Raw genomic sequence first — 27,105 nt, 5'->3', positions numbered from 1 at the left:
TGTGGTCTCGCGATTTTTCAGCCCTTTGTTCCGAAGTCAAGAACTGACCTCACTAGGCTAGGTTGAAGGTCAATTTTGCCGGATAATTGAAGTAACTGAATGACCGTGTTTCGGAAATCCAGCTATGAGGCGAAGCAACGCTTAAACAGACGTATTCTCTTGTTTAATTCTGAGCGCAATGGTACACACCTTTGAATGGTGTTGCGCTGACACGTATGATGTACATTCCGTTAATGTGTCAGCGTATGTCCGCCGTGCGCGGTGGGTGGTTTCCTTCGATTGTTCGTTCGCTTGTCCGATTGTTCCGATATCTATGGCCACAGCGGCGTCCAAAGCCAATAGGGATGCTAGCTTCTGATTTTGTTTTTATCTGGAGCTGAGTGGCTCCAGACAAACAGCACATCTTGGTGCTTCTCCGGCGCGACGCAGTTGTCACGCGTCGACCGTTGTCGACAGTTGTCGCGCGTCACGCACGTAGTTGCCTGCCAGTCGACCCACAACAGCAACAGCTGTTATGGCCGTGCGAATGGCCATGGGCATTTACATGCATGGCCGACACCGGCCATACGCATTACCATATATAAGTTTTCGAATTTGAAAGTCCTTAAGCCATCTCCCCATCGCACGGGCCGCGGTGAGGCGCAGCCGGGGCACCCATTCGCTCCCCCTACCGCCAGCTGTAGTTAGATCGCTAAATGGCTCCCGCCGAGCCTCAGGCCTGACCTCGCTTAAATATCACATGGCTTCTGCGCCAAATTTTCTCTTCAATTGCCATCGTGACAAATACGCTGATGTTAGAATCTGTTGTCGGCCAGGCTGGTCGCGGTGACATAAGTAAGCCTCAAACTCACAATGTCCCATGTTTTCTCTTTTTTGTTTCTGGCCAGTAGCACATTGTGTCTCGGTCCCGTCGGCATGAGAATCGTTACTCCGATAGGTCCGGCACTTTAGTGCATTGTTAAATAATCCGAACGTCCTGCCTGCCAACGATTTTTTGTTATATTTTTTCCTGAATAATGGTCATCAGGTAGCCAACCACCATTGGTCTATTCGCAGAAGACGATGATGAGGATTCGACGTTCGTGCCCGGCCCACAGCCAGCAACGAACATGGACGAGGCGCGCGCGCGCGCAACCCCACGCGGCGCCGAAAGCACCAAGGGCTGTAAGTAATCGTTGCGCAGCACTGAGGTGCTCTATGGGACCGCCATACCCCATGGTGGGCTGCTGGTGGCCGCGATATGACCTCGTCGCCGCGCTCCGTTCGTGATATGGGATGGTGCGTGGAGGCACCAAGGCTCCACGGACGGACGTGGATGCACCCGGCGATTGTTGCACATCCCGCTGGGAGTTTGATGCGCAAACTTGGGGCGCGGGTGTATTTACCAGGTGAACAGCAGGTGGTCGACGGCCCTGAATTGGACACACGCACCAACGTGATCCCATGTAGTAGGCATCACAGAGTAACTGTGGCCAACCACGCACTTGCCCGTACCCTAGCACCGAGCGGGGTCAGTAGACCGACGCCCCATGAATCGATGTTCCCTTGGTTACACAGCCACTTGGCCATGTGGGTTAGTTGGCTAAGGCGTTGGCTTCGGGGCCAAAAGTACCCTGGTTCGCCTCTGACCACCGGCGCATTGTGTCTCGGTCCCCTCGGTTTAAGAATCGCAACTCCGATAGGTCTGGCACTGTAGCGCATCGTTGGGTAACCCGAACGATCCCTCTTCCGACGTACTGGTTTTTTGTTTTCGTTTTTGCTTAATACTCGTCACTAGGTAACCAATGGCGATCGCTCTGTCCGCAGATCATGATAATGATGCTTCTGGCCTCATTCCTGATGACGATGAAGATGAAGATCCTACGTACCTCCCCGACCCACGGCCAGCAACGGACACGGATGAGGACGAGGACCAGGGCATGGACGAGGACATGGACGAGGACGATGACAAGGGCAAGTCCAAGGATATGGACGAGAACCAGGATATGGAGGAAGTCAAAGACAAGAATGAGGACCAGGATGAGGCCCAGGTAGTGGCCAAGAACAGCAGTAGGGCTTCCGGCGAACACAGTGTCTCTGTTGAAAAATCTCCTAAAAAAAGAAAGCCATCCCTAAAGCGGAACGTTTGTCCCTATTGCGATACCCTGCACACAACATTTGCGTGCCATCTTTTCCGGAAGCATAAACAAGAACCCGACGTACTTGACGCGCTCGCCTTTCCAAAAGGATCAAGGGAGAGGAGAATTACTCTGGAAGGCACCATTCATAACGGCAATTTCAAACATAACTCTGCTGTTTTCCGAGATGGGCGAGGAACGATCGTCCCCAAGAGGCGTCCACCCCCAAAATATGAATGTCAACGTGAAAGATATGCTGCCATGTGGGAAATATCACGGTTTCTTTTCTCGATGCAGCCTCTTTCGGCATCGGTGCCACGCCCATGGGAAAACTGCCTCTGGGGGCCGAGTCCAGTCCCAGGGAAGGTCCTTGCTGCCGTGCCACAGAGATGCCGCGGCTGGCTTAGAAAACCTGATGGCGAAGATGCGAGACGATAGTATTTCGTCCACTTGCAGGCAGGATGCCCTTATGATGGAGTTCGGGGCCCGTCTCTACACAAGACTGGGCCACGAGCGCTATCAACAAGCACACATCAGAGAACAAATGCGGCAGCTGGGACGACTGCTGCTGGAGCTGAATGCACCAAGCCCAGGATCAGCTCTAGAGATGTTTATTCACCCCGCAAAGTTCATGGAGGTGGCAGGCGCGGTCAAGAACCTGGCCGGTGTGAAGGAGGGCAAATATCATAACCCATCGCTTGCTCTCAGGCTTGGTTATGCCCTCAGTGAATGCGCGGGCGTACTGAAAACGCGCGGGATCACCTACGAAGACGCCACCCTGAGGACGGCTGCGGACGATTTCCTCCTGCTCTACCAACGAGATTGGAAGCTACACGTGTCTTCTCGTGCGCTTACCACTCTCCAAGAAAGGAAGTGGAATAAGCCCGTCGACCTTCCCCTCAATGCGGATGTTCAGAGTGTAACGAAGGAGGTGCAGGATGAGTTGGTACAGGCTCAGCGGCTGTTGGAAGAGGAACGCTCTATCAAGAACTATGTTAAATTGTCGGGGGCTGCGTTGGCATCCATCATTTTGTTTAACCGGCGAAGGCCGGGAGAAGCGTCAAGGCTTACGGTCAGATCATACACTGAAAGGGACCAAACTCTCAATGAAGATGTCCTGCAGCACCTGTCTCCCTTAGAGCGAGAGCTATGCCATTCGCTGGGACATGTAGTGGTTCGGGGCAAAAAAGGAGGCGATGTGCCCATCATGCTGACAGCCACAATGCGAGGGGCGCTTGATCAGCTGATCGCAGCGAGGAAAGACGTTGGGATCCCTCTCGACTGTCCACACATTTTCGTCAACAGCACAGCCCCAGATGCGAGCACGCTCATAGGCAGCGACTGCGTGCGGACATTCGCGCGAAGGGCACGTGTCAACAACATCACAGCCACGAAGTACAGAAAGCATGTGGCCACTATGCTGCAGGTGCTGCAACTGAGCGAGACCGAAATGGATATCGTGGCCGCTTTATGGGCCATGACATACGGGTCCACAGGCAGTTCTATAGACTTCCCGAAAAGACGGTGCATGCTGCCAAAGTGAGTAAAATACTACTCGCGATGGACAAAGGGATCGGCGGATTCGCAGCAGTGACGATGTCGTCGAAGGTGGTCCCGCTCCCAGTGTCGACATGAAGGACTGCGCCAGCAGTATTGCCCCTGACGACATGGGGGTGGAGATGGAGGTGAAGAACGCTAAAGAGATGGCTTCCGATCCCCAAGCTGAAGCAGAAAACAGACCACCCAGGGGGCCAAGGATTAGTGAAAGAAGGCCCAAAGCCAAAAGGAAGGTCGTGCTGTGGACTGAAAGAAAAAAGGAGGCCATACAGAGGCGCATGAAGCCATTTATTGGTTCTCTGAAGTGCCCAGGAATGGCAGACTGCCTAGCGGCACTGAAGGAGGAGTCTGCACTGTCCCGGCGTTCCTGGAAGGATGTTAAGTTCTGTGCCTACAATATGATCCAGAAGCACAAGCGTGCCATGGAAATGTAGTTTCAGCTGAAAGCTTGGAGTGCTCCATATCTAGATCCCCTGCTGCGTTGTGTGCAATCGCTGCCTTGCGGTGGCAATGTTCTTTTATCTGCAAGCTCGAGAGGCTCCGGACGTTAGATCCTCTGTTGTGTTATGTTGCAAACCCTACTTTGCGGTGTGGTTGTTTGACCCGTTTGCAAACAAACTAAGGAATATTTTGCAAAAGAGTGTTTGTGGTGGACCGTTATCGGAACTGATGGATTTGCTGGGTCGTCCTGCCCTCCCCATATGGAAATAACACAAAAAACAAAAATGAATAGCAGAAAGCCCCCGTCGGGAGACCTCAACATTGCCTTACAGAGTGCAGTGAATGACCTATGTCAAGAAGTTTGAAACCGATTTTGTGACCCGCATAGCTGACTGCCCTGACCTGCCCCAGATCGTCGTCGATCTGGACTCGTCGATCATCGTCGATCAGGACTATCGATTGATCGTGGTTGTCGTCATCGTCTTCATTGGGGCTTTACGACGCACTCACCTGCTGAGGTCATATGGCGTCGCCTGACACTCTAACCAAAGCAGTAATTTGCTATTGTGATTGCTCTTCATCTATGCCGTGGGCTGGTCAGACAGGTACCGGCCAGGTACCGAAGACAGGGGTAATGAAAATACATCAGCGGAAGAACTCGGATTGTTGGAAAATGCAAGGAGGTTCAGATTTTTGTACTGTTCTCATTTTACGCATTATTCATGCTTTGAAGTCAACCACCTAAATGTGATGTAATACCACATAGTTTCGCAACTTTTAATTCGCACACAATGTTATGCGTCCTGTCTTGACGAAGTTTTGGCGTCAACTTGTTGGAAAAAATTTCGAACACAGACGAAGAGACATAATTTTGGACTGTAATGACAACCAAGAACAAGGCATAACATGTAGCATAAGAGTAGGCATAAGAAGTGAAAATCATCTCTTGCAAACCGAAAAGTTGCGTGTAGCTCTTGCCATGCGTCAAATATAACATAATATAGTACAATATAATACAAATATAGCAACATAATAGGAGCATCACATAACATATTACAATAAAATGCAAATATAGCATTATATAATGCAATATAGTGTGTATATAACAATGAAATACAATATAATACAAATATGAAATAATATAACACATCAACATAAATATCACGGCTCCTTCCAACACAAAGGATGTGCAGGCAAACCATCGGCAACCAAGTTCCATTTCTCTATCAGTTGGTTCGCCAACGTGACTGAACCGACGTTATCACCCAAATTCCCTTTCTTTCCATGTCATCAATGAAGGCAGTTTAGATACACCTTACAATGCGGAGACCGGTCCCTAGCTTGATAAGTGTAAGGCATATGACGCACCTTTGACGTCATGTTAGCTGGTCCCCGCTTCGCAGCATCCTACGGATATTGATCCCTTATTGCTAGACCTACGAAATGCTTACCATCGCACTCTTCGGGTGTTCAGCAGCACTAAGATGTTAATTTCGTAACGCTAGCTCATGTTTAAGGTGTGTAAGTGGTCCCCACTCGGTAGTAGTCCAGCGCGGTCCCCACTTGGGAGGGCTTACAAACAGGTGTGTGTGTGTGTGTGTGTGTGTGTGTGTGTGTGTGTGTGTGTGTGTGTGTGTGTGTGTGTGTGTGTGTGTGTGTGTGTGTGTGTGTGTGTGTGTGTGTGTGTGTGCGTGCGCGCGCGCGCGCGCGCGTGCGTGCGTGCGTGCGTGCGTGCGTGCGTGCGTGCGTGCGTGCGTGCGTGCGTGCCTGCATTCAATTTTAATCCATAAATCTGTTGTATTGTTTTTTAGCTACCTCCCTGGATTCCTGGATCCGTTTTATTCTCTTTGTGCAAGACTCACGTTTCAAGATTCATAATCACGGTACCAAATTTTTTATAACTGAGAAATCAATTATATATCATTATGAATTTGGGCATCACCAGGGATGGGGTCGCAATAAGGCTTGTCATGAAATATCGACAAGTGCTCAATCATCTACGATTCGTATGCTCTAATCCCGGTTGGATTAGTCTGTATTGCATTAATTGTGCGAGTGCAGCAGCCTCAGTTGTACAAAGTTACATCACGTATAACTATATCATCACATAAGTTGATGTAAAGCATAACAATGGATGTTTGCCAAATATCACGTACCACTGTAGTGTTGCAACGTGGTGTGCTGCCTGCAATGTGCGACATTTTTGCAGTACTGCAGCTATGCATGGTTTTATCTCGGAGGGCTTATACTAACGAGTAGGCTGGATGTGATTCCAGGGCGCTATTTGGCTTTGTACAGTCGTTAAGCGTTTTTGCAACATGTAGCAACCCTTTGCAGTGATTTCTCAAATCATCTTTATGGAAGCTTCCGTGCGTTGTGTGAACAATGGAGGCGGTACTAGGGATATATCTCCTTTTATTAACCACCAGACGGTGTTGCAACGTCCTGTAGTTTTCAAGCAATTGCAAAATTTCACCATTGATTGGATTCATTTTTCCTTGAGTGTTTGCGATAATCACAGGGTCCATTGATGTTTATTTTGCATTATGAAAGGCTGCAATATTCTGCAACATTTGCAACTATTATTAATTTGGTTTCTGGACCATTTGCAATTTGCGAAGTCGGTGGTGGTGTTTATTTTGTTTCTTCATGACCTTTTTCATTGTGGGCCAGTAATGTCCCCATATGTTCATGCAACCTGGCTGTCCTGCAAAGAACCACTGTACTCCGCGCTCAGAACGTGTGAGATGAGCAATGAGCTGTACCCGCGCTGTGCATGTGTGAGGATGAGCAATTCCTTGAGACATTTAGGTAAGGTCACGTCACTGCTCCGGGTGGAGGTTGAGCTAGGGAAGTGATACTGGAAGAAGTCTGTTGAGTGGTCCCTGCTGTACCCGCCCGACACGACTTGGGTTACGTTACGGCCAACAGAGAATGCCGCCTACTCTCCGCTAGTTTGCCTTTCGCTTAAACATTACTTGATTTGAGCCGGAGTTAATAGCCCATCTCTTCTCTCTGCTGAGCTCTCGTTGTTCCTATCGGCCCTTATCATTTACTGATTCGTATTCTGTTCTGCTCATTCATCCCACAGTCACCATATGCTACAATCATTCGTCGCATTCCCAATTAACTTCGCCCCATCCCGCGAGTCACATCTCCCACGTACTGGAGGCAAAGTTCCTGTTTAATGAGGGCCACTTTGACTGGCTACCCCTCCCCCTCGACGAGATGAATTTTGTTCTGACAGTCCAAAGTCCGGTCTCCTCGATCCGTAAAGTTAGCAGTGTCGGCGGACACTATGGGCATGGAGGCCCTGCTTACATTGTTGTCTTTGGCCTCACGCGCCCGATAAGTTGTTAGTTGATCGAGAATGTTTCGTCGGCCTATCCCCGACAACATGGCAGCATGGGGAAAATGCTTAGTTGCCTATTTTGCATACATGCCTGGTTTATTTGTTCACGAATAAGTGCTCCCAAGAGCAGCTCGTTGGCTCTGACTAACTTAAACGTCGAACCAATATACAAAAGTTAAGCAGCGCCGAACCTTTGGCTGGCAGCCCTTACTGGGTCAACCACATGGAGAGTGTTTGATGTGTTTGAGTGTTTGTCACTCAAATGGTCAGCGCCCTGTCGTATGCTGGTTAGGTAAGTTATCAGACTAGTGGAACGGAGATCCAGGCATTGATTCACATACCTATGTCATGAAGCCTGGCCCTGATTCACGCTGTTCCATAACGCCGGCTGATGGTGGTAGTGGACGTTGTAGAGGGCATGGAGTCAATACGATCCCCTGCCTTTTCCAAGCTAAGAAGGAAAGAGTCTCGCGGAACTGAACTCAAGCGGATTGTTCTCAACGAGTTTTAGAGATTGGTAATCACTTATTTGTTGTTAGGTCAATGATTGATCTCACTATGCCCAGTCAAAGGTCAAATTTCCCCGAAAAGCTCACTTTTCCAACTGTGTCTGCCCACATTTATGAAGCCAGTTCATGCAACGACACGAAATGTACACATGCATTTTGTATAACACTGGATGCAGTGCAGTTAACATACAGTTTTATGCATTTTAAGCATATGTTCATGGGGCTGAGCTCCGTTGATGTAACGGTGTCGGGCCGCCGCGTGCGATCGACGAATACGTGAGTTGCCGCCTGCTGCCAGCGCCGGGCGTGAATCGGCGTGCTACATTCCTAAAAAATGTCACTGCTTGGAAAGGCAAGAAGAACATTGGTATGTCAAAATACGCATAATAAAACCACCATAGTCTACCGAGAATATGAATGCGATCTCACAGTACGCCGGAGAGATACCCTCAGAAAACCCAGGGGAAACCCTCCTCCCCCTGTGAGGGCGAGCGTTAGCCTGACTATGAGGTGAAACCCCAAACAGTAAAGGTGCCCCAGAAACCAAGCCAACAACGGGAATTATCTTGCTGGTGTCAGAATGAAATTAGTTAAATCTGGCATTTTTTCCGAAATCTAGTGGGGGTAAGAGGTTGGCAGGCATTTCAATCTGAGCACTGCCTCATACTCGAAGCTGAAATGCCAACGCCGAGACTAAAACATTGGTGACACTACCGGGAGGAACTCCACATATCACGCCCTAATCCCTCGACAATGGAGTTGAACCGGACATCACCGTCCCCAACTGCCGGATCTGTGGTCGGAAGCGGGTGCGCGGTCCGCCTCCCCGTCCCCCCTATCGAAAAGCCAGCTGGCAGTTGACCAAGGAGAGGCAAGCGGGGTTTCCATTCAATGAAACAAAAGCGTTAATATATTTTTGCTCTGCGTTGTATAGACTCATTGGCCCAGCACAACTTGGTCCGCCTGATCGACCTGGCATTACATCTGATTTTGCTGACATCTCTATTTGGCTTCGTTTCACCCGGAATCTCGGCAATTTTATCATGGTAATGCACGGTCGGTTATTTTTCACGTCTCACCTTGGTCTTGGTTTTTTCTTCGAGAGCGTATTGATATGCGTGGGATTGATTACGGCGTTGCGTCTGTAAATCTCATTGTCATTTGTGTCGCAATATCCCCAGCGTGACTATGTCGCCGCCCGCATTGACAGTAGAGTGCTCTGTGATCCCTCGACAATTATGTGTACATGACATGTGCTCTTTGTGCTGCTACTAAGTTTTGCGCCAATTGCCTTGTGACACGAACTTCTGTACATTACGTCAAATAGGTGTCACAGTAGGTGTCACAATTATACTATGAAGGGTATTGAAATGACGAAGTCGTTCAGTGACATGTGGTCCAGCGTGGTGATATGTTTGTAATCGGCACGTGCTGATATTGTCTTGAATGTTGTGCTTTGCCCCAGGGTGCGACATTGCGTATGACTAGTCATACTCAGGTCAGTGCAAAGTTAATAGGTCAGCATGAAAGAGATGCATCGTTAATTACTGATGTCTTTTTCAGTGCGTCTCGTCCACCTGGTGAGGAGTCCGTGCTGCAAGCACTTGTAAGGGTGTTGTTTAGGTATTGGATGATATTATACCATCGACATTTGCTTGAACAGCTGGGACAGACGTTGCTTTGCGGAAATCCCTAAACCTCGATCGAGTTATCCATCGCACAAGAGGATAGTCGCACTCAAATGCTACGCGTGTAACGTTAGGGTCATAGCCAAGAATTTGCCCCGCCACATGAAATGTAAGCATAGGGCGGAATATGACATTGTCGCTAAAAAACACGATATGTGGCTAGCTATCTCATTGAAAAAGCTGCTCATGACATGAGATGTGCATCAATTTCTCCACGCCCAACGTTTCCCCAACAGAGCACGTCTTTTCAAGGGGTTGATGAAAGTATCACAGTTGCCACTGGTGAAAATACACCAGTAACATCGCCTAGTGCCATGTATGTAATGGTTGACTCGTCTGTCATTGAAGTAGACGTCTCATGTGCCGGTTCTGGTAACACAGGTGATGTTCTTTCACAATCTCCTGTGCCAACCGCGCGTCAGGCAGGGGACGGCATTCATTCGTCGGTTGTAAGAGGAGAATGGACAGAAATTGCTAGTCATTTCACTGATCTCAGCCCCACGATGCTTGATACACCAAGCGCTAACGTACCAGACGACAGTATTGATGACATCGCAGCTGGCACTGCTGGCACGCGTACCCCGGGGCATGGCAAAGACGCTTTCCCTCAAGATGTCATGCAAGAATTTACGAAAGCTGTTGAGACATTGAATACCCTGGCGCAGATAACCCTACCACATTTGGATTCGGAAATGGAAAGCATATGTTCTTCTGCCGTGTGATATTTCTACCTTACCTATATTTGCTTGCATACAATGCTTACATACTTCATGCGTGCGTACTTTGGTATTGGACCCACGAAATGAGGTATGGTGGCGCTACCTATACCCATCACAGCCCTCGCGATATAAAAGGGCGGCAACGGTGCTTGGCCGCCACAGGACGTGGCGCAGCGTAGAACGTGGACAGGAGAAAGCGAATACACGAAGGTGAGGCACTAAAGTCAATTTTGAAGTCGCTTTCGTATGTCGCAATACCCAACATGATTGGTTACCATGACACCCGTGGGACATACATGGACATGGACATACCATGACGCCCATTCTTACGCGCATGGCCAGATGACCCGGATTCTGACCGCACCGCCTACGCGCGGTAGGGCGAGGCAATGCCGGTGTAACAGAAGTGCTCGAATTTTGCAGGCTTTGCTACACAGCTCAAACTTCTGTGGCTGCGGCAGATGAGGGATGTGAGCATATGCAATGTATGTTTGATGGCCGAAGAGTGCCTAAAGTACCACTTACGTCTCATTTCAGAATGGAACTATCCATATAAGACGGCTGTATATGGCCTCTTTATACCACAATGCATCCACCGTAATCGGAAAGCAATGGATTGTATCAAAACCTTTGAAAATTAAAATAGTTACGATCTCGCACCGGCGACGATGTCCGCAGCACACTACATCGTCAGGCTATGGCGCTGATTGGTCGTTAGTAGACGGGTCAGCTGACCGGTCGACCAATCAGTCGGGTCCCAATCAGTTGAGCATGGGACAAAATTCCTTGCTGCGTTAATAAGGAAAAGTTTAAGTTGGGCAGGTTGTGAGATGCGTTTGCGAGGACCATTGTTCGCATAGATAAGACTGAAAAGGCCTAGCTCATCGGAAAAACGACTATGCAGGTAGTGTTGATACTTTGGCACCATGCCTTTATCGAAACAATAGCAGAGGTGCTGTTGTTTCCGAGTTATCATATAGCTGTTGTTTCGATAATTTTCCGAGGAAGAAAGCTATTACTTAAGTCTTATTTAAGTTGGCCAGGGTGGGATCCCGGGAAATCGTCGGCCTCGTTAGGTTTGTGACGTCATTGGGTATTCATATTCAGTTAAACAGCAAGGAGTATGTCTCATTCAGTAGATTGTGTATTACATTCAGCAGAGCGTGTGTTGCATTCGGCATTTTATGCCTTACATTCAGCAGAACGTGTATTACATTCAGCAGGACTTTATATACATTGTGTTGTAGTTGTTCATGCATATCAGTGTACTTTATATAAAAGATCATCTTTCAGACAGCTAGAAACTTTCAGAATTGTGAGCTGATTTGCAGTCTTGTGGTTATGAATAAGCCTAGTCTGTCCTTCTGTGCTTGGCATCTGCTGTCACCCCTACCGCACAATGGTCCCAAAATGTCAGCTGTGGACATAATGTAAATTTGCTAGGAACATATTTTGTTCTCTCTGTAAGCCGTGATCATAACATTTTTGTTCTCCCTCCCCAAGAGCTGAAAGCAAATTTCAGACACTGCATTCCTACCTCACGTTTAAAGAGCGTTGTACATCAATCGTCGTTTTTACGGCAGAACATATCTTAATTGATCCTAAAACAGGTCATCTCAACTCTTACCTTGGAACTTAAATAACTACGATAGCGAACATTCGAGCGCCGCACGCACACAACCGCGACCCCGAGGCCACTGCTACGCGTAATCAAAGCATTACTGCGCATCAAGAACCACAAAAATGTTTGGGGCCAAGGTAACGAGAATCCAATGAAATATGTTTCTTGCGTATCCAAACAGTCTTCCGTACTGTTTGTAGAGTGGTCGACATGGTGGGCAAATATGACGTCTTTGGGTTGGGAATGAAGAGCAAAATGAGAATATGGCGGCTAAACAAAACTTCTTAATACGGTACATATATGGCATGGAACATGGATGTCAATGAGACACTGGGTTGAGGGGGTTAGGTTGGGTTAGGTTAGGTTAGGTTAGGCTAGGCTAGGCTAGGCTAGGCTAGGCTAGGCTAGGCTAGGCTAGGCTAGGCTATGCTAGGCTAGGCTAGGTTAAGTAAAGTCAAGTTGGGTTAGGTCAGGTTAGGTAGGTTAGGTTAGGTTAGGTTAGGTTAGGTTAGGTTAGGTTAGGTTAGGTTAGGTTAGGTTAGGTTAGGTTAGGTTAGGTTAGGCTAGGTTGTAATGAGACGCCAAGTGTTTCACCACACCTTCTCTGTATTTTGGTCTCGCACCGCAGCAGCCCCTGACGGTGCACCTACCCTCGCTGCTCTCCCAACGGCGACTCCCTACAGCGGGGGCCGCGAGCCGGGGCCGTGCGAACTGCGGCAGCGGCGCGCATCTGTCGCGCAGCCGGGGCCTGCCTGCGAACCTGACCACGTGCCGCGCCCCGCCCCAGCAGGGGCGCAGGACGCACAACCGCACTACGAACACCCCACCTTGATCCTAATGATCAACAAGTACACAATCGCACGGGCCTTCGCTCTCGTCCGCTCCGACGCGGCAACACTCGCTCGTCACCGTCGCCTGTCACACCGGCACCATCATCAGCATCAGCAGCATCCCAGCCGTCGGTCACTGCGTTCGTACGCCTTTTCAGCGACGCAGCGGCTGGCTGTGGCCGGCCGCTGCTCCACCGGTCGCGGGAGGCTGCTCTACCGCTCCACCGGCCGCGGGAGGCTGCTGCACCGCTTCACCGGTCGCGGGAGGCTGCTCCACCGCTCCACCGGTCGCGGGAGGCTGCTCCACCGCTCCACCGGTCGCGGGAGGCTGCTCCACCGCTCTACGCCATGTGCAGCACTGGCGCTGGCGTCCGCCCACTTCCAGACGACCGTCCACGCCTGCTGCTCGCCGCTCTCTGCCTCCGACCATGGCCGGCCGGCTCGGGTGACACGACAGCGGCTGCGCTCGCATCACACGCCGCTGCCACTACCGGAGACGTCGACCCAACCGGCAGTGCATCGACCCCGAACTGCACTGCATTCGACGCACTGACCGACGCGCCCCGAAGCGCCCTCACGCCGTTCGTTCCCAGAATGAACCCGAAGTTCAGCGGCCTACTGACAGTCACAAGCACCTCTATTCGGGCCGCACCCGACACTGTGCTCACAGTCACTTGTCCGGTACCCACGCACGTGTAGCTGTCTCCACTTTCTCAAGCCAGTCCATTTTGCCGAAATAGCTTGTAATGAGACGCCAAGTGTTTCACCATATCTTCTCTGTATTTTGGTCTCGCGCCGCAGCAGCCCCTGACGGTGCACCCACCCTCGCTGCTCTCCCAACGGCGACTTCATACAGCGGGGGCCGCGAGCCGGGGCCGCGTGAACGAGCCTGGCCGTGGTAACTGCGGAGGCGGCGCGCATCTGCCGCGCAGCCGGGGCCTGCCTGCGAACCTGACCACGTGCCGCGCCCCGCCCCAGCAGGGGCGCAGGACACATACAACTGCACTACGAACATAGGTTATGTCATGTTATGTTAGGTCAGGCGAATTTAGGCTAATTGAGGCTGTGTTCTGGACTTCTCTGGCCTGTCTGTTTCATTAACGTACCTACACGCCATAAGGAAGGTATTTCACTGCATTATTATTGTTACCTTGACCCCGTACATTTTTTATGGTTGATAATAAGACAAATTGCGACCACGTAACGATAACGGAGAAACGGCGCTGGGGAGTCCAGGCGGTGGAATGTGTGCGGCGCTCGGGAGCTCGCTATCGTAGTTATGAAAATTCGAAGGTAGGAGCATGAATCTATCTGTTCTATGATTATTTACGAGATGTTCGGTCTTGATTGAACGCGACGAATGATGCGCAATGATTTTTTTCTAACATTAGGTACCAATGTTTACCTGCACCTCAACAACCATAAAAATGTACGGGGCCAAGATAACAAGGGTGCGGCTAAACCCTTTTTATCACCTCTCGGATCATTTAAAATGTCTGTTTTAGACAGGAGTTGAAAAAAACACCAACTCAAGAAAAACTTGATATTTGCTCACTTCTAATGCATTACTGACGTAATTTATTGATAACACAACCACGCTTCGCGTGCCAGTCTGCAGCGTGGTTCGCGGCAGTTGTTTCAGATTGCTCCGTTCTGCGCGTTTTTTTGTCGTGGGTCTATGTGGTGGTGGTATTCTTGTTAAGATTCCATCGCACATTACCCTGGTAGCGTTCACTGCATTTCGTCTCGCCTATCTGGATTATAAAACAGCAATAAGTGCATTTCCCCTTCTGCGCCCCGTGCTCACGCCATAATCTAGGCTCCGCCCCTTCCCGCCGCCAGGAAGTGCTGCCACCTGCCAGCCGCCGTAAGGACGACGGGGCGGATAGGTGGTCCGCACTTGTGCTGACGACAGCCTAATGTGGGTAGGAATTGTGTTATTTAGTTTAAAGTCGTTGTAATAACTAGTTCATAAGTTAATTAGGTCAAGTTTAAGGTTAAGACCCAAGATGCCGTCAACGTCTCCCCTCCGGCGACCGGCCCGGCGAGGGGCTTGTCTACTCCCCTCCACTTCCCTCCCCCCCCCCCCCCCCGAGGGGCCGAGCTTCGTGCTCATCAGAAACGTCGACCGGAAAAGTTTCCGCATGACGAACCGTTTTGCCATCCGTCAGGAGCTTGATCTCCACACCAGCGAAGTGGATGGAGCCAAACCGCTGCGCTCGGGAGCCCTGCTAGTTAGGGCTTTTTCGGGGCGTCAGGCAGAGGCCCTGCTCAAATTAAGCGGTTTTCTGGGGCGGGCGGTCACAGCCACCATCGCAGACCGCCTGAACACCATCCAGGCGGCCGTCTACAGCCCGGAGTTCACCGAGCTGTCGAACGAGATACTAGAGGAGCTGTGATGGTGGTGGTGATGTGTTTTAAGGGCGCGTCGGCATCGGGGCCATTTTGCGCCCACTCGATGACGGTTATCTACCTCTGCGACGACGCGATAAGTATGTTGTCAACTGACAACAGGTAGCATCACTGGCGCACTTACACTGAGGGGTGAGTGAAAATAACGTGAAAGTCAATGTGTGCTAAAAATGCGAGTATATCTCCAAGTTCACCACATGGGTCTCGACCGAGTAACCGATGAAGGGGCGCTGGAGGAAAAAATCGTCGCCTCTCCGTCTCAAGGCGCCGACATGAGACGAGCACATGTTCAACAGACAACCGGTCCCCGCATCTATCACACCATGGCACATCCCTACGCGTCAAGTAAAACGAGTGTGTGGCGTATGTATGACCCAACCGAAGCCTACAAAGGGCGACTTTCTGGAAGCGGCTTCGGCGATGGGAGGATTCCCAATCACCCAGTTGGGGCTTGATTTCCCTGAAAGCGTTGAGATGTTGGTCGAACATGTGCTGCCACGTATTGCGAACGTATTTGGAAATGACTGACTTCAGATCTCGAGCGGGTACATAAATTGGTATTGTGATTCTCTCACATGCCGCAGCTTTCGCTGCGGCGTCGGCTTTTTCATTCCCCATTATTCCCATGTGGCTGGGGATCCACATAAATGTGATACGACAGGAAGTGCTGTCCAGCCATTCCAATTCCTCCCAAATTGAGCGAGTCAAAAATGAGTGGTCACGCGACATCGCCGTCGGGTCTAATGATAAAAGTGCACTACACGAGTCGGTCAAAATCGCTATATCCCTTTCAGGACGACAAGCAACGTACTGAAGCGCTGCTAAAATGGCAAACAGTTCTGAGGAAAAAAACTGACAGGTGCTGCGAGAGGCATAGACCTACGGTATGGTCACCGGAAACAAATGCGCAACCCGTTCCCGTTGAGCCCTTGGAACCATCGGTAAATATTTGTAATGAGTTCGCGTATTGTGAGATCTGTTCCAACGAATACGTGAGGAACTCTCGTGGTGAAGTGCTATTTTTAAGATGCTGACAGAGTCCCAAATCATACGTAATACTCAGACGTCTCCACGGTGCTGGGTCCCGAAGAGTGTGCGGGGCAATGTCATCCAGCGTAATATCCGCCGCGTCCAGGCAGTCCCGGACGCGCAGGCACATCGGCCGCGCTGACGTGGGCCTCAAGAAAGAACGAATCAACGTCTGAGAGAAGATGAACTTAAAGGCTGGGTGATCCGGAAATTGTGAAACCTTTGTAGCGTAATTCAAAGTAAGTCGTTGTCTCCTAAGAGGCAAGGGCGGTTCATTCGCTTCCACCAGCAAGTTTCTTGTTCGGGTCGTGCGAAACGCCCCAGTGGCTATACGAACACATGTATGGTGGATTGTGTCCAAAACCTGCTTTGAAGATGTAGGAGCACTATCGTAGACAGGACTAGCATAATCGATGACTGATCGAATTAGGGCCCTATACAGGTTCAACAGGGTGCTTCTATCGGTTCCAAAGGTCATACGACACGTTACTTTCATGAGGTTCATGCGCTTGAGACACTTAGTCTTAACCATCTTAAAGTGTTGCTTAAACGTGAGCCGACGGTCAAACGTGAGGCCCAGGAAACAAATGTCGCTACAAACTGGGATAGTGACATTATACAGTCGCAACTCCGGGTCTCTACAGCCTCTAATCCGTGAGCAGAAGTGCATGCACTTAGTCTTGGTGGTCGAAAATTTGAAGCCATTCTCAAGGCTCCACTCAGTTAGTCGAATCAGGCATAACTGAAGCTGCCTCTCAGCAGACGTCGTTGTGGATGCCGCACACCAGATGGCAAAGTCGTCCACAAACAGTGACCGACTGATGGTAGGTGGCAGACAGTCGGCGATATCATCGATCATCAGCGCAAACAGGGTTACGCTAAGGACACTCCCTTGAGGAACACCGTTCTCTTGTTCATAGCGATCAGATAGCATGCCACCCACTCGGACGCGGAAGAATCGACGACGTAAAAAGTTTTCAATGGAGAGTGCCATGTGACCTCGGAGTCCACACTTGTGTACTTTGCTTAGAATGCCATAGCGCCAGGTGGTATCATAAGCCCGCTCAATGTCAAGAAGACTGCTATCGTGTGACGTCTTTGTTTAAAAGAATGTCGTATAGCTGTGTCTAATATCGTTAAGTGGTCGACAGTGCATCGGTTCTTCCGAAACCTGCATTGTACTTTGGAAAGACAACCGTGGGTTTCAAGGTACCACATGAGACGATCATTCACCATCCTCTCTAGCACTTTGCATAGGGATGAAGTCAGCGAAATTGGGCGGTAGTGCAGTGGATCGGAACCATCCTTTCCGGGCTTCCGTATCGGGACTATAATGGCATCCCGCCACGACTCCGGGAAGTCATCTTGCAACCATATGGAGTTGAAAAGTGAGAGTAAGGCATGGAGGGACTCCTTCTTTAGGTGATTCAACATATCATTGTGGACTTTATCCAATCCAGGCGACACACTCTTAGCTCTCTTAAGAGCAGTGCAGAGCTCCATGACAGTGAACGGTTGGTTGTACTCATAAATCTCTGAGTCAGGAATTTTAAATTGATTGCCGTCTTCTCACTTTGTTCCTTGTAACGAATAAAGCGTGGGTCGTCTGTTCCATGTCGACACCTTTCTGCAAATGCGAGACCTATTTTGTTGGAAACTTCCTGTGTGTTCAATATCGTGATTCCCGCCACTTTCAACACCGGAACTGCAGTGGAGACGCTCCTACCGGAAATGCGACTAACTCGCTGCCACACTGCACTCAGTGGGGTGTGACGATTTAAACCATTTACATATTCCCTCCATGATGTACGCTTTGCCTCACGTATTGTGCGTTTCGCAAATGCTCTGGCCTTTTTAAAAGCGATGAGGTTGTTGGTCGTTGCAGAACGACCGCTTCCGCTTGACGACGACGATAAAAACCCTGAACGACCGCTTCCGCTTGAGAATTGCCGCCTTGCAGTCCTCTGACCACCAGGGAACAGGGATCCTGCGCGGCTCAGGTGATGTCAAGGGAATGCAAGACCTTGCAGTGTCGACAATTGTGGATGTCACTTGTTGTGCAAGAGACATTGCATTGTCGTCCTCGGTCGGCTGCACTCATCAGTAAACTTTTTCCAGTTAGCACGTCGAAGGTTCCAGCAGGAAGGCCTCCTGCCTGGGTGTCCAGCATTCATCCCAAGCCATATTGGGAAATGGTCGCTCTCATATGTAGTGCTCTCAACGAACCAAGACAACCGACAGAAAAGGGACGAGGAGCAGCTAGAAAGGTCTATCGCTGAAGTAGTGCTGGACGGCAGAGATATATGGGTATGCCGGCCGGTGTTAACAACACAAAGATTATTTGTATTCAGCAAACGCTCAAGATGTCGGCCTCGGCGGCTTGTGTGACTGCAGCCCCACAAAGGGCTATGGGAATTGAAGTCACCTAGCAACAAGAACGGCGATGGAAGCTGATCGAAGATGGACTGTAGTGTCGAATCCGGTACTTCCTCAGCAGGAGGGAGGTAGATAGAACAGACAGTCAGCCTCAGCGACCCAAGGTCGACGACGACAGCAACAGCTTGAAGGTCAGTGTTAAGACTTACAGGAGAGCACGGTATACTGTGATGAACTAAAACCGCCACCCCTCCATGGGCGATCGTGTCAGTTCTCACGTCTTTCCGAAAGATGCTGTAACATTTGACGTTAATTTGGGTGTCATCAGATACCTTTGTTTCTTGTAAGCATGCCACAACCGGGATACGATAAGATAACAGTGTGCGTAGGTCCGACATGTTGGCCCTCAAGCCACGCATGTTCCATTGTAAAAACGTCACTGGCATGCTAGGTATGCTTGTATGTGGGGTGTACGGTTAAGATCCATCGGTACAGCTTACATCTGCTTTAAGCGTTCACCTAGGGCTTTGCACTAAACGGATCTCCCTGGCGACGCTCTACTTCAGTGGAGGTAAGCCGGACCCCTGGCCGGGCTTTGGGACTTCCACCCTCCGTAGGCGACGTCGGCCAAGAAGGGGCACGCTTTGTTGCACGACCCGCCACCGGGGACGGCAGGGTAGGCCGACCCGAAACCCCGTCCCCAGGTGGAGGGATGGGAGGCGGACCCATTGACCCTCCCGGTGAGTGGGGCGGAGTCGACAGCGGGAGCCGGCCCCCCGTCCGCTGTGCAGACGCCGACCTGGCGGCGCGCCCTGCAGGGCCAAGGTCCAGAGAACCCGGACGAACAACAGTTTCAGAGGGGCGGTTCCGGGAGGGAGCGACGACTGGAGGATGCCGAACCTTGTCCGGTTCCCGTGAGCCGGGGGGACCGGCGCTTCCGGCAGGGCCACTAGCTGGGGAGCCAGAGGGGCCCAACTCTCGTAGCGCCCCTGTGCCAGCGACGACAAATCCCGTCCTAGCTGGTATGGATGGAGGGGAGATGGAGCCCGGGAGGGCGTGTCTTCAGCACGGGTTGGGCCGGGGTGCGATGATGGGGGGCGAAGTCCACGACCTCGCTGGACCGTGGTCCATCCCTCGTTCCCGGGTCGCGACCCAGCCCCGGGCTCTCTGGCAGCTCCGCCAGGGGGTTTCAGCCCCATAGGCTGAGCTTCTCTAGCGGCGGCCAATGCCGCAGGTGGATTCTTTTCCGGAGGATCCGACCTCCGGTACGACGGAACAGCAGAGCCAGTTGATACAAGTGTGCTTAGTATCAGCTGTACAAACTCGCCTACAGTCATGCCTTTGAAATCATCAAGTCCACTCAGTTTCAGTACCTCGTTGGCTGCGGGTGTTACTTGGACTAAATTTCTTGCCGGATTCGTAAGCGCGTCTTTGTATGTCCTTGTGGTGGTCGCATCGTTGTGTCGGCGTTGGGCCTCCCGAAACGAGACTCCTTCCTTCACTTTGATGTTCAGGACAGCTTTCGCTGACAAGAAGGACTGACAGCTGCGATATGACGCCACGTAACCCTGACGCATTTCACGGTTTCTGATTTACACTCAGATTGTTGGTGACCTATTTCCGCACACCTTCCGCATCTAACTTCTTTCCAACACTTGTCCGTGAAGTGACCATACGTCTGGCATCGGTAGCATCGGACTGGGTCGGGTACATAGACCCTAACAGGAACCGACTGATATCCCACGCGGACCCTATCTGGAACTCTCGCAGAGCAAAACGTCAGAATAATTGAGTCAGTATCGGTCAGCTCTCATACCTCATGACCTCTCTTCTCTTGATACGTCTCACTGCCGTCACCCCTTCCTCACACAAGCCCTAAGCAACATCCTCATCACTCACGCCGCGAAGGTCCCGGCAAGTAATCACACCCTTGGAGTAGTTCTTAGAGGGGTGAGGGTGCACCGATACGGGCACCCTAACCTCTCCCTGTCCTCGCACTTTGTACATAAGTGTGGTCGTTTGAAGCATGCACTGGATTTCGCGGTCGTCTGTTAGATGCACTTCTATGCCTCCGTCCGCATACGAAAAGACATCCTTGGGCGTCCCGATCTTGGAAAATGCTTGTTGGCGCTGAAATGGGTTTAGTCGGAGCGGTACTGTCCTTCCTTGGTCATCTACTTTGGCGGATCTTACGACCAGAAACTGGGGTAGTGGACGACGGTCGGGGTTTGAGGGGTTGGTTGATGATAAAGTATCCATAAGTATGTGTTTATATTCGGCGCGCTGATTCCCCGCCCACCACGGAGCCCAACACGGGGACGGTCCACTTCTAAGAAAGGAGCCGCCAGGGTTACCAGCACGCTATACGCAGGCCAGTGTGCCAAAAGAGTTGCTGCGAGATCCACCGGGCACGTGTCTGCGGGCGCCAGTGCCTCGGTTCGCAGGTGCTAACCAGGCACCCTGGTGACAAACCGAGGTAAGGCCCCTTTAATGGTGTCAAGAGGCAGACACTGCACCCGGCAGCTCCCCCCTCAACACCCGTCACATGACCTGCTTGCCTCCAAGCCAGTGTCACGAAAACACGACGCCTGACCAGCCGATTTCCTCGTGTGGAGACTTCACGAGGCATCCGCAGGATCACAAATTCGGGCCAAAGCCACGTGTTGGTAAGCTGCCCCGACTGACCCGCAGGGCAACTCCCTCAGTGACCAGGATCCCTTCATCACTACCTGCGGACCCAACGGGGTACGGCGAGACCCAGATAAGACTGAGAAGCTGGGGCCGAGGGGTTGCTAATCCCTACTCTGAACGAGTCAGAGCCCTTGCGGGAGGCACGTTTCGTCTGGCCCCTCCTCTTTGGCCGGAAGGGGCGCTTTACAAGCCTACCCAACCGCCCGCAGGATCATTGGGGCACGCAATCCCCCCACCACGGAAAGGTAGTGCCTCACGGGGGGATACTAGAGGAGCTGACCGAGCAGGGTGTGTGCGAGGTTATGCGCCTGCCCTCCCGCCGTCCCGGCCTGGGCCCCAACCCACTCGTCCGCCTGAGATTTAGAGGGCTAAAGCTCCCACATGCCATCCATTGCGGATGCCTCATGGTCCCGATAAAGGCCTGGGTCCCTCCTCCCCAGCAGTGCCTCACGTGCCAACGGTTCGGCGACACTGACCGGACCTGCCGAGCTGCGCGCCCGACCTGCGGCCGCTGCGCCGACCCTCATCACACGCGGGAGCGTGACGCGGAAAACCCGCGCTGCGCCACATGTAAAGGCCCGCACGCAGCTGGAGACCGCCGCGGCTGTCCCACTTGGCATATGCAGCACGAGGCGCTGCGCGAGAGCCAGCAGCAGGCAGCGGCAGCGGCCTATGCACCGGTCCGAGTGCTCCAGCCTCAGGAGTGGCCCACGCCGCAGGAGGCGTACCCTCATCCTCCCCCTCTAACGCCAGCTCCGCGGCGGCGCCCCCTTTCTCCTCCGCGTCCTGTTGAGGAGCCTGAGGTATCGAACCAGCGTCGTGCCTCAGCACAACGCTCCTCCTCAGCACGCCGCCCCCCCCCCCCCCTCCCAGCAGGTCTGCTAACACAGGCATTCAACGTACTCTTCACACCCTATGTATTGGACCTTGCGATCAGTAAGTGCGGAGACACCTCTGTCGGTCCACACCAGTTAGCCTACCCCTTCCTTAGAAATCTTACTAGGCTGGACTCACTAACCTTCCGTCGGCTTTCAACGATATGTGGGTTAACGGCTCTTTCCCTCCGTCATGGTGCTCCAGCACACTTATCCCTATACTTAAGCCTTGTAAGCCTCCCTCTGACCCTTCGAGCCATCGCCCCATCTCTCGTACTAGCTGTGCTTCTAAAATATTCAAACGATGGTCTACGGACGTATCAGGGTGTTTGTTGAGTCAGATCACCCTTCACCTTTTCAGAACGGCTTTGTCCCGGCCGCTCCACAACGGACAACCTGGTCCACATTATAGATTCGATTCAGGTCGGCTTTCAGACTAAATCTACTACGGTCTGAGCACTATTCGTGGATTTAAGGGCCGCTCTCGACAGGGCGAATAAAAATGCTCTCCTCATTAAACTACATGAAATCGGAGTGCGTAGCCGGTTCGCCGCCTTCATTAAAATCTTCCTAACTGATAGGACGTTTTCTGTGCGTTGCGGACATACTTATTCTTCTCCGACGGCGCAGGATCACGGCCTTCCTCAGAACACGTCTTATCTCCAGCCCTCTTCTTTGTGATGATAAATGTTTTCAATAATATTAATAACATCTCTCCACATTTTCAGCATTCTTTATACGCGGACGACCTGGCTGTGTGGCATACGCACGCTAACGTCGATCGCGCATTGCATTATATACAATTAGCTGTAAATGATACGCCTGGTGTGCACGCTGGGGACTGCCGATTTCCCCCACAAAGTCAGCTGTAATTATCTTCTCTAGGCGAAATAATGTTCAACCTCCCACCCCCTGAATCTTAATGGTGAAATAATCCCTCTAGTTGACAGTTTTAAATGCATTGGAATAACATAAGATCGTCGTCTTACTTTCAGTGCTCATTTTGCTGACCTTAAGCAACGCTGCGCCAGACGATTGAACATAATGAAATGCATAGCAGGGCGGGAGTGGGGCGCCGACAGACGCACTCTTCCGCCTCTGTACCTCCCTGACACGTCCGATCTTGGGCTACAATGGCTTTCATTTTGATATTTCTTCCAAAAAAAGTCGAAACCCTGGAGACCATCCAAAACGCGGCCCTCCGCATAGTGACTGGTGCACTTCGCACCTCCCCGGTCCCAAATCTGCTCGCGGACACGAATGTCCCCTTCCTATCACACCGACGAAAATTACAACTTCTCGGATTTTACGCACGCGCCACCGCGCACGTTGGTAACCCCACGTACAGCGTCCTCGCACACCTCCACCCCAACCGCACACTTACAACGCGAAAGTCCAGCATCCAACCATCAGCACTCGTGTTGTTGGAGCGCAGCGAGCGCTTAGTCTCCCCGACATTCCCTGCAACCCAACTCCCAGTCTCCGACCCTTTTGGGGCGACTCTATACCTAACGTTATATTTCTGTTTGAACGAAAAAAACGAAACGTATCAGAAACCGAAGTGCATGCACTCTTCGCTAAGTTCAAAGGAGAATATGACCGGCACACCTTGATTTATACTGACGGCTCCCGACGCGATGGTCGCACAGGAGCTGCTTTCGTACATCATAATTACCACAAATCAAACCGCCTGTCAAGTTACAATACTGTGTATACGGCTGAACAAACAGCAATCCTGGCAGCCCTACTCTACATCAACCAAGGTAATCTGCACAGGGCAGTCACATGCACCGACTCCCATTCGTCGTTACAAGCTCTCATCACTCTCCATAATTTATCCCACCCAACTTCAAACGGCATACGACGAACGCTCTGCTCCCTTCCTCAACAGTCACGTAATATTTCTCTGGATACCTGGACACTTAAGTATTCATGGAAACAGCACTGCTGACGAAGAAGCAAAACGAAGTCTCATGCTTCCGGAACGTAATCATCTTCATCGTCCCGTTTCTGATATTCCAGCAGCTAGCAATTTACATTTCCGTCTCTTTCTCCAATCCGAACGGGATCAAAGCGCACATCACCACCTTCACCCAATCAAACCCATACTTCAGCACTGGCCGACAATTAATCAAGATAATCGCCGGAAGAAAGTGCTGCTTGCCAGACTGCGTATCGTTCACACCAAAATCGCCCACTGCCACCTTTTCGAACGCACTCATCCTCCGCTGTGGCACCGCTGCGGCATCCCTTTCACAATAAATCACTTCCTCCTCGTGTGCCCGGTATATCAACGATCAAGGCAGCCCTCATCAATTACACCAACGCTAATCGGCTTCCATTCATTCTCCATTTTCTCCTCGGTGATTCTTATCCTGATATGATCGTTCTGTTTGAGTTTTATATGCAGCACAGGATTATATACTTATATACATTTGAATAAAGGGTTTTTTCCTGCATAATTTGGAAAAGATTGCAGGCTTTTCCCTATTGGCTAGGAGTCTTGGTTTTTCTTCGTGAAGACCTTCCAGGACTCAATAACCTCACACAACACCACAAGGTCGTGCCGGGCAGCAGAGCCCGGGGCTGATCTCCCCGTTGCTGCGATGAAGCGGGCCGGGATCCATCCATCGCACAGGTCGCCGACAAGTCAGCTGAGCCAAGGCCATCGCTGACACGGACACCCCACACAGGACACGGCACCCCAGGAGTAAGGCGGAAGGGCCGGTGAGGAGGCTCACTTGTCGTTCAAACGTACTAAATGCGTGTTGTCATCATGAAACAAATATATATGTTGCTGCGGTCTGATTTATTTGCTATGATCTTGCCGCACAAAAATGAGCCAGGTTAACGTATCTTCGCTTACAAATACCTTCTCCCTTGCTTTGCGCCGGACAGCATAAGCCGGTTTAACGTAACCGCGTTGCCTGGGCTTTTGCCGGAAGTAAATTCCCCCCCCCCCGGAGGTGACTTTAGGTCCGCCGAGGGGAAAAAGAGGCCTTGCATCCACCCACCAGAAAAACACGCATGGCATTGATATGCGCCAGAGAATCAATAGACTTTTGACCACAGATTTATGTGCGGTAATCGTAACGTAAATGAGTCCGATGAACACGGCACGAGAGTACTTCTATGGGTGATGGTCAAAAATTGTTGAAATTACTCGCACGCAGCCATGCTGCCCTCCGTTTGACGCACCTTCAAAGCTTTACCTCACGTCTAGAGGCCTTTCAACAGGGCTGCTTAACGTTAAAATGGCAGTGCCATTGGTCTGTATGTAACAGTGTTATATGAGGAGTAAAAAAGGCAAATGTGCAAATGAATAGGTGTGCATATTTTATTGATCTTGGGTGGTAGGGCCTAACCTGTTAGTCAATTCTCTATCAAAAGGAATTACTAATTCCGCCCGAGTGTTGTGGCTCTCACAGATTGCACTCCACCCCTGAGTTTTGTGGCTCTCAATTTTTTGCTTTTCACTTAGGTTGACCAGAATTGCTTAGGTTGACCATGTTAGATACATGTGTGATGCAGATATTGAAAGTAAGAACCAGGACTCTGGCAATGTCCTAGTGCATTTATTTCCTGAGTAAAGTTGAGTGCTGTGTAAAGACCAAACGCTACAATTTACTCCAACAGCCACACCACATGAGCATTATATTTACAGTTTAGGTCCCTGTCAGAGTTGATGTTAAAAATAGCTCTGATTTTCAATGAATATGCTTAATTTACCAACAGCTTTGTCGATTGAAAAAGCCTTCCCAAACCGTCCACTAGGTAGTGATGTAACCTGGAATTTGTAAAATATGTACAAATTGTCACCAATCCTCTTGTTTTGCATTGACCTGAAAAATTAAAGTAAGCCTGTCAGACAGTAGCTGACATTCTTCACAGTGTGGCATAATGCAAGATGTGTCTGCAAAGAGGGAGTGGTGTTGGAAGACTACGTCCCTGTTAAGTTGGAGGGGTGGGGGGGGGGGGGGGGGCGGGGGACTGAGCACTGAAAAACACCGAAGCCTTCCCTCAAGATGTTCCAATAAATGAGCTGCTCCCCAGATTTCGCCCAACTAAATTTTCTCAAGCTGGGGGAGGGCCTGGTGCCCAAGTTGCGAACCAGAGTCTCCGCTCCCTCAACTGAAAAGGAAATTGCGCACCTGGCTTGCAATAAGACTAACGATTACGTTTTTGTTGTGAGGTGTGAAAATGGCACAAAGGTGGGTGTGCTGAACTGCTTCCTAAAAATTATTCAAGCATCTAACTGACCCTGTATCACTTAGTCCGTCCTGATGGCCCAGATGAGTACAGTACCTACGTTCTGGTCCACCTGCTGGTGGCGGGTTGGGTTCGAGTCGGTTTTGGCGGTCGCTGCTTCTAAATAGGCATGGCCTATGGCCGGTGGCAGCGGCCACGCGAAAGGTCACGTGACGTCAGAGAGGAGGACGGACCGTACCGCACATTGAGCTTTCCGCCATCAATTTCTGTCGTTGAGATGGAACTGCGCAATGGGATATTAGGGATCAGAGCTCGCACAGCAAGCACTGCTTAGCGCGAGCTGTGAGCCCAGAAATCCATCTATTCAAATGGTTCGGATTAAACCTTTAAAAAAGCTGCTAATGGGGTGGCATGACTGCTGACCGCATTCAAAACTCCCCCAGCCAATATCACATGAATTCAACTGTATCTTAAGAGGATGATGTATTTTAAAATCGCAGGTTTAAATGAGAAGAAATATTTTGGTAAAAAAATTGGTAGTGGTTGCACGCTAGAAACCATAGAAACCATAAAAGATGCTCGAATATGGCCATAATTACCGGCAAGAGCACGCATCATGCGTATGAACAGCATATAAAACTGACCGTGCTATGTTACACTTCTCAGTATTCACAGCCAT

General features: G+C 50.8%; 1 protein-coding gene across 1 annotated transcript; it reads left to right on the top strand.

Annotated features, from left to right (window-relative positions):
- Positions 1-812: 812 nt before the first annotated feature.
- LOC119102382 (uncharacterized) lies at positions 813-5,721 on the top strand. Its single transcript, XM_037225755.1, has 2 exons — positions 813-1,164; positions 1,807-5,721. The coding sequence occupies exon 2, from the start codon at positions 2,305-2,307 to the stop codon at positions 3,658-3,660; it is 1,356 nt and encodes a 451-aa protein (XP_037081650.1). The 5' UTR covers positions 813-1,164; positions 1,807-2,304; the 3' UTR covers positions 3,661-5,721.
- The last annotated feature ends 21,384 nt before the right edge of the window (positions 5,722-27,105 follow it).

This window comes from Pollicipes pollicipes, unplaced genomic scaffold, assembly GCF_011947565.3.
Source record: "Pollicipes pollicipes isolate AB1234 unplaced genomic scaffold, Ppol_2.1 Scaffold_2555;HRSCAF=2994_pilon_pilon_pilon, whole genome shotgun sequence".
In the NCBI taxonomy this organism is placed as follows: Eukaryota; Metazoa; Arthropoda; class Thecostraca; order Pollicipedomorpha; family Pollicipedidae; genus Pollicipes; species Pollicipes pollicipes.
The sequence above is the reverse complement of the archived record's forward strand: the minus strand, read 5'-3'. Positions and strand labels throughout refer to the sequence as shown.

What these genes read in the sequence shown, in the direction of transcription:
- LOC119102382 (XM_037225755.1), top strand. Translation starts at nt 2,305, where the DNA reads ATGGGCGAGGAACGATCGTCCCCAAGAGGCGTCCACCCCCAAAATATG.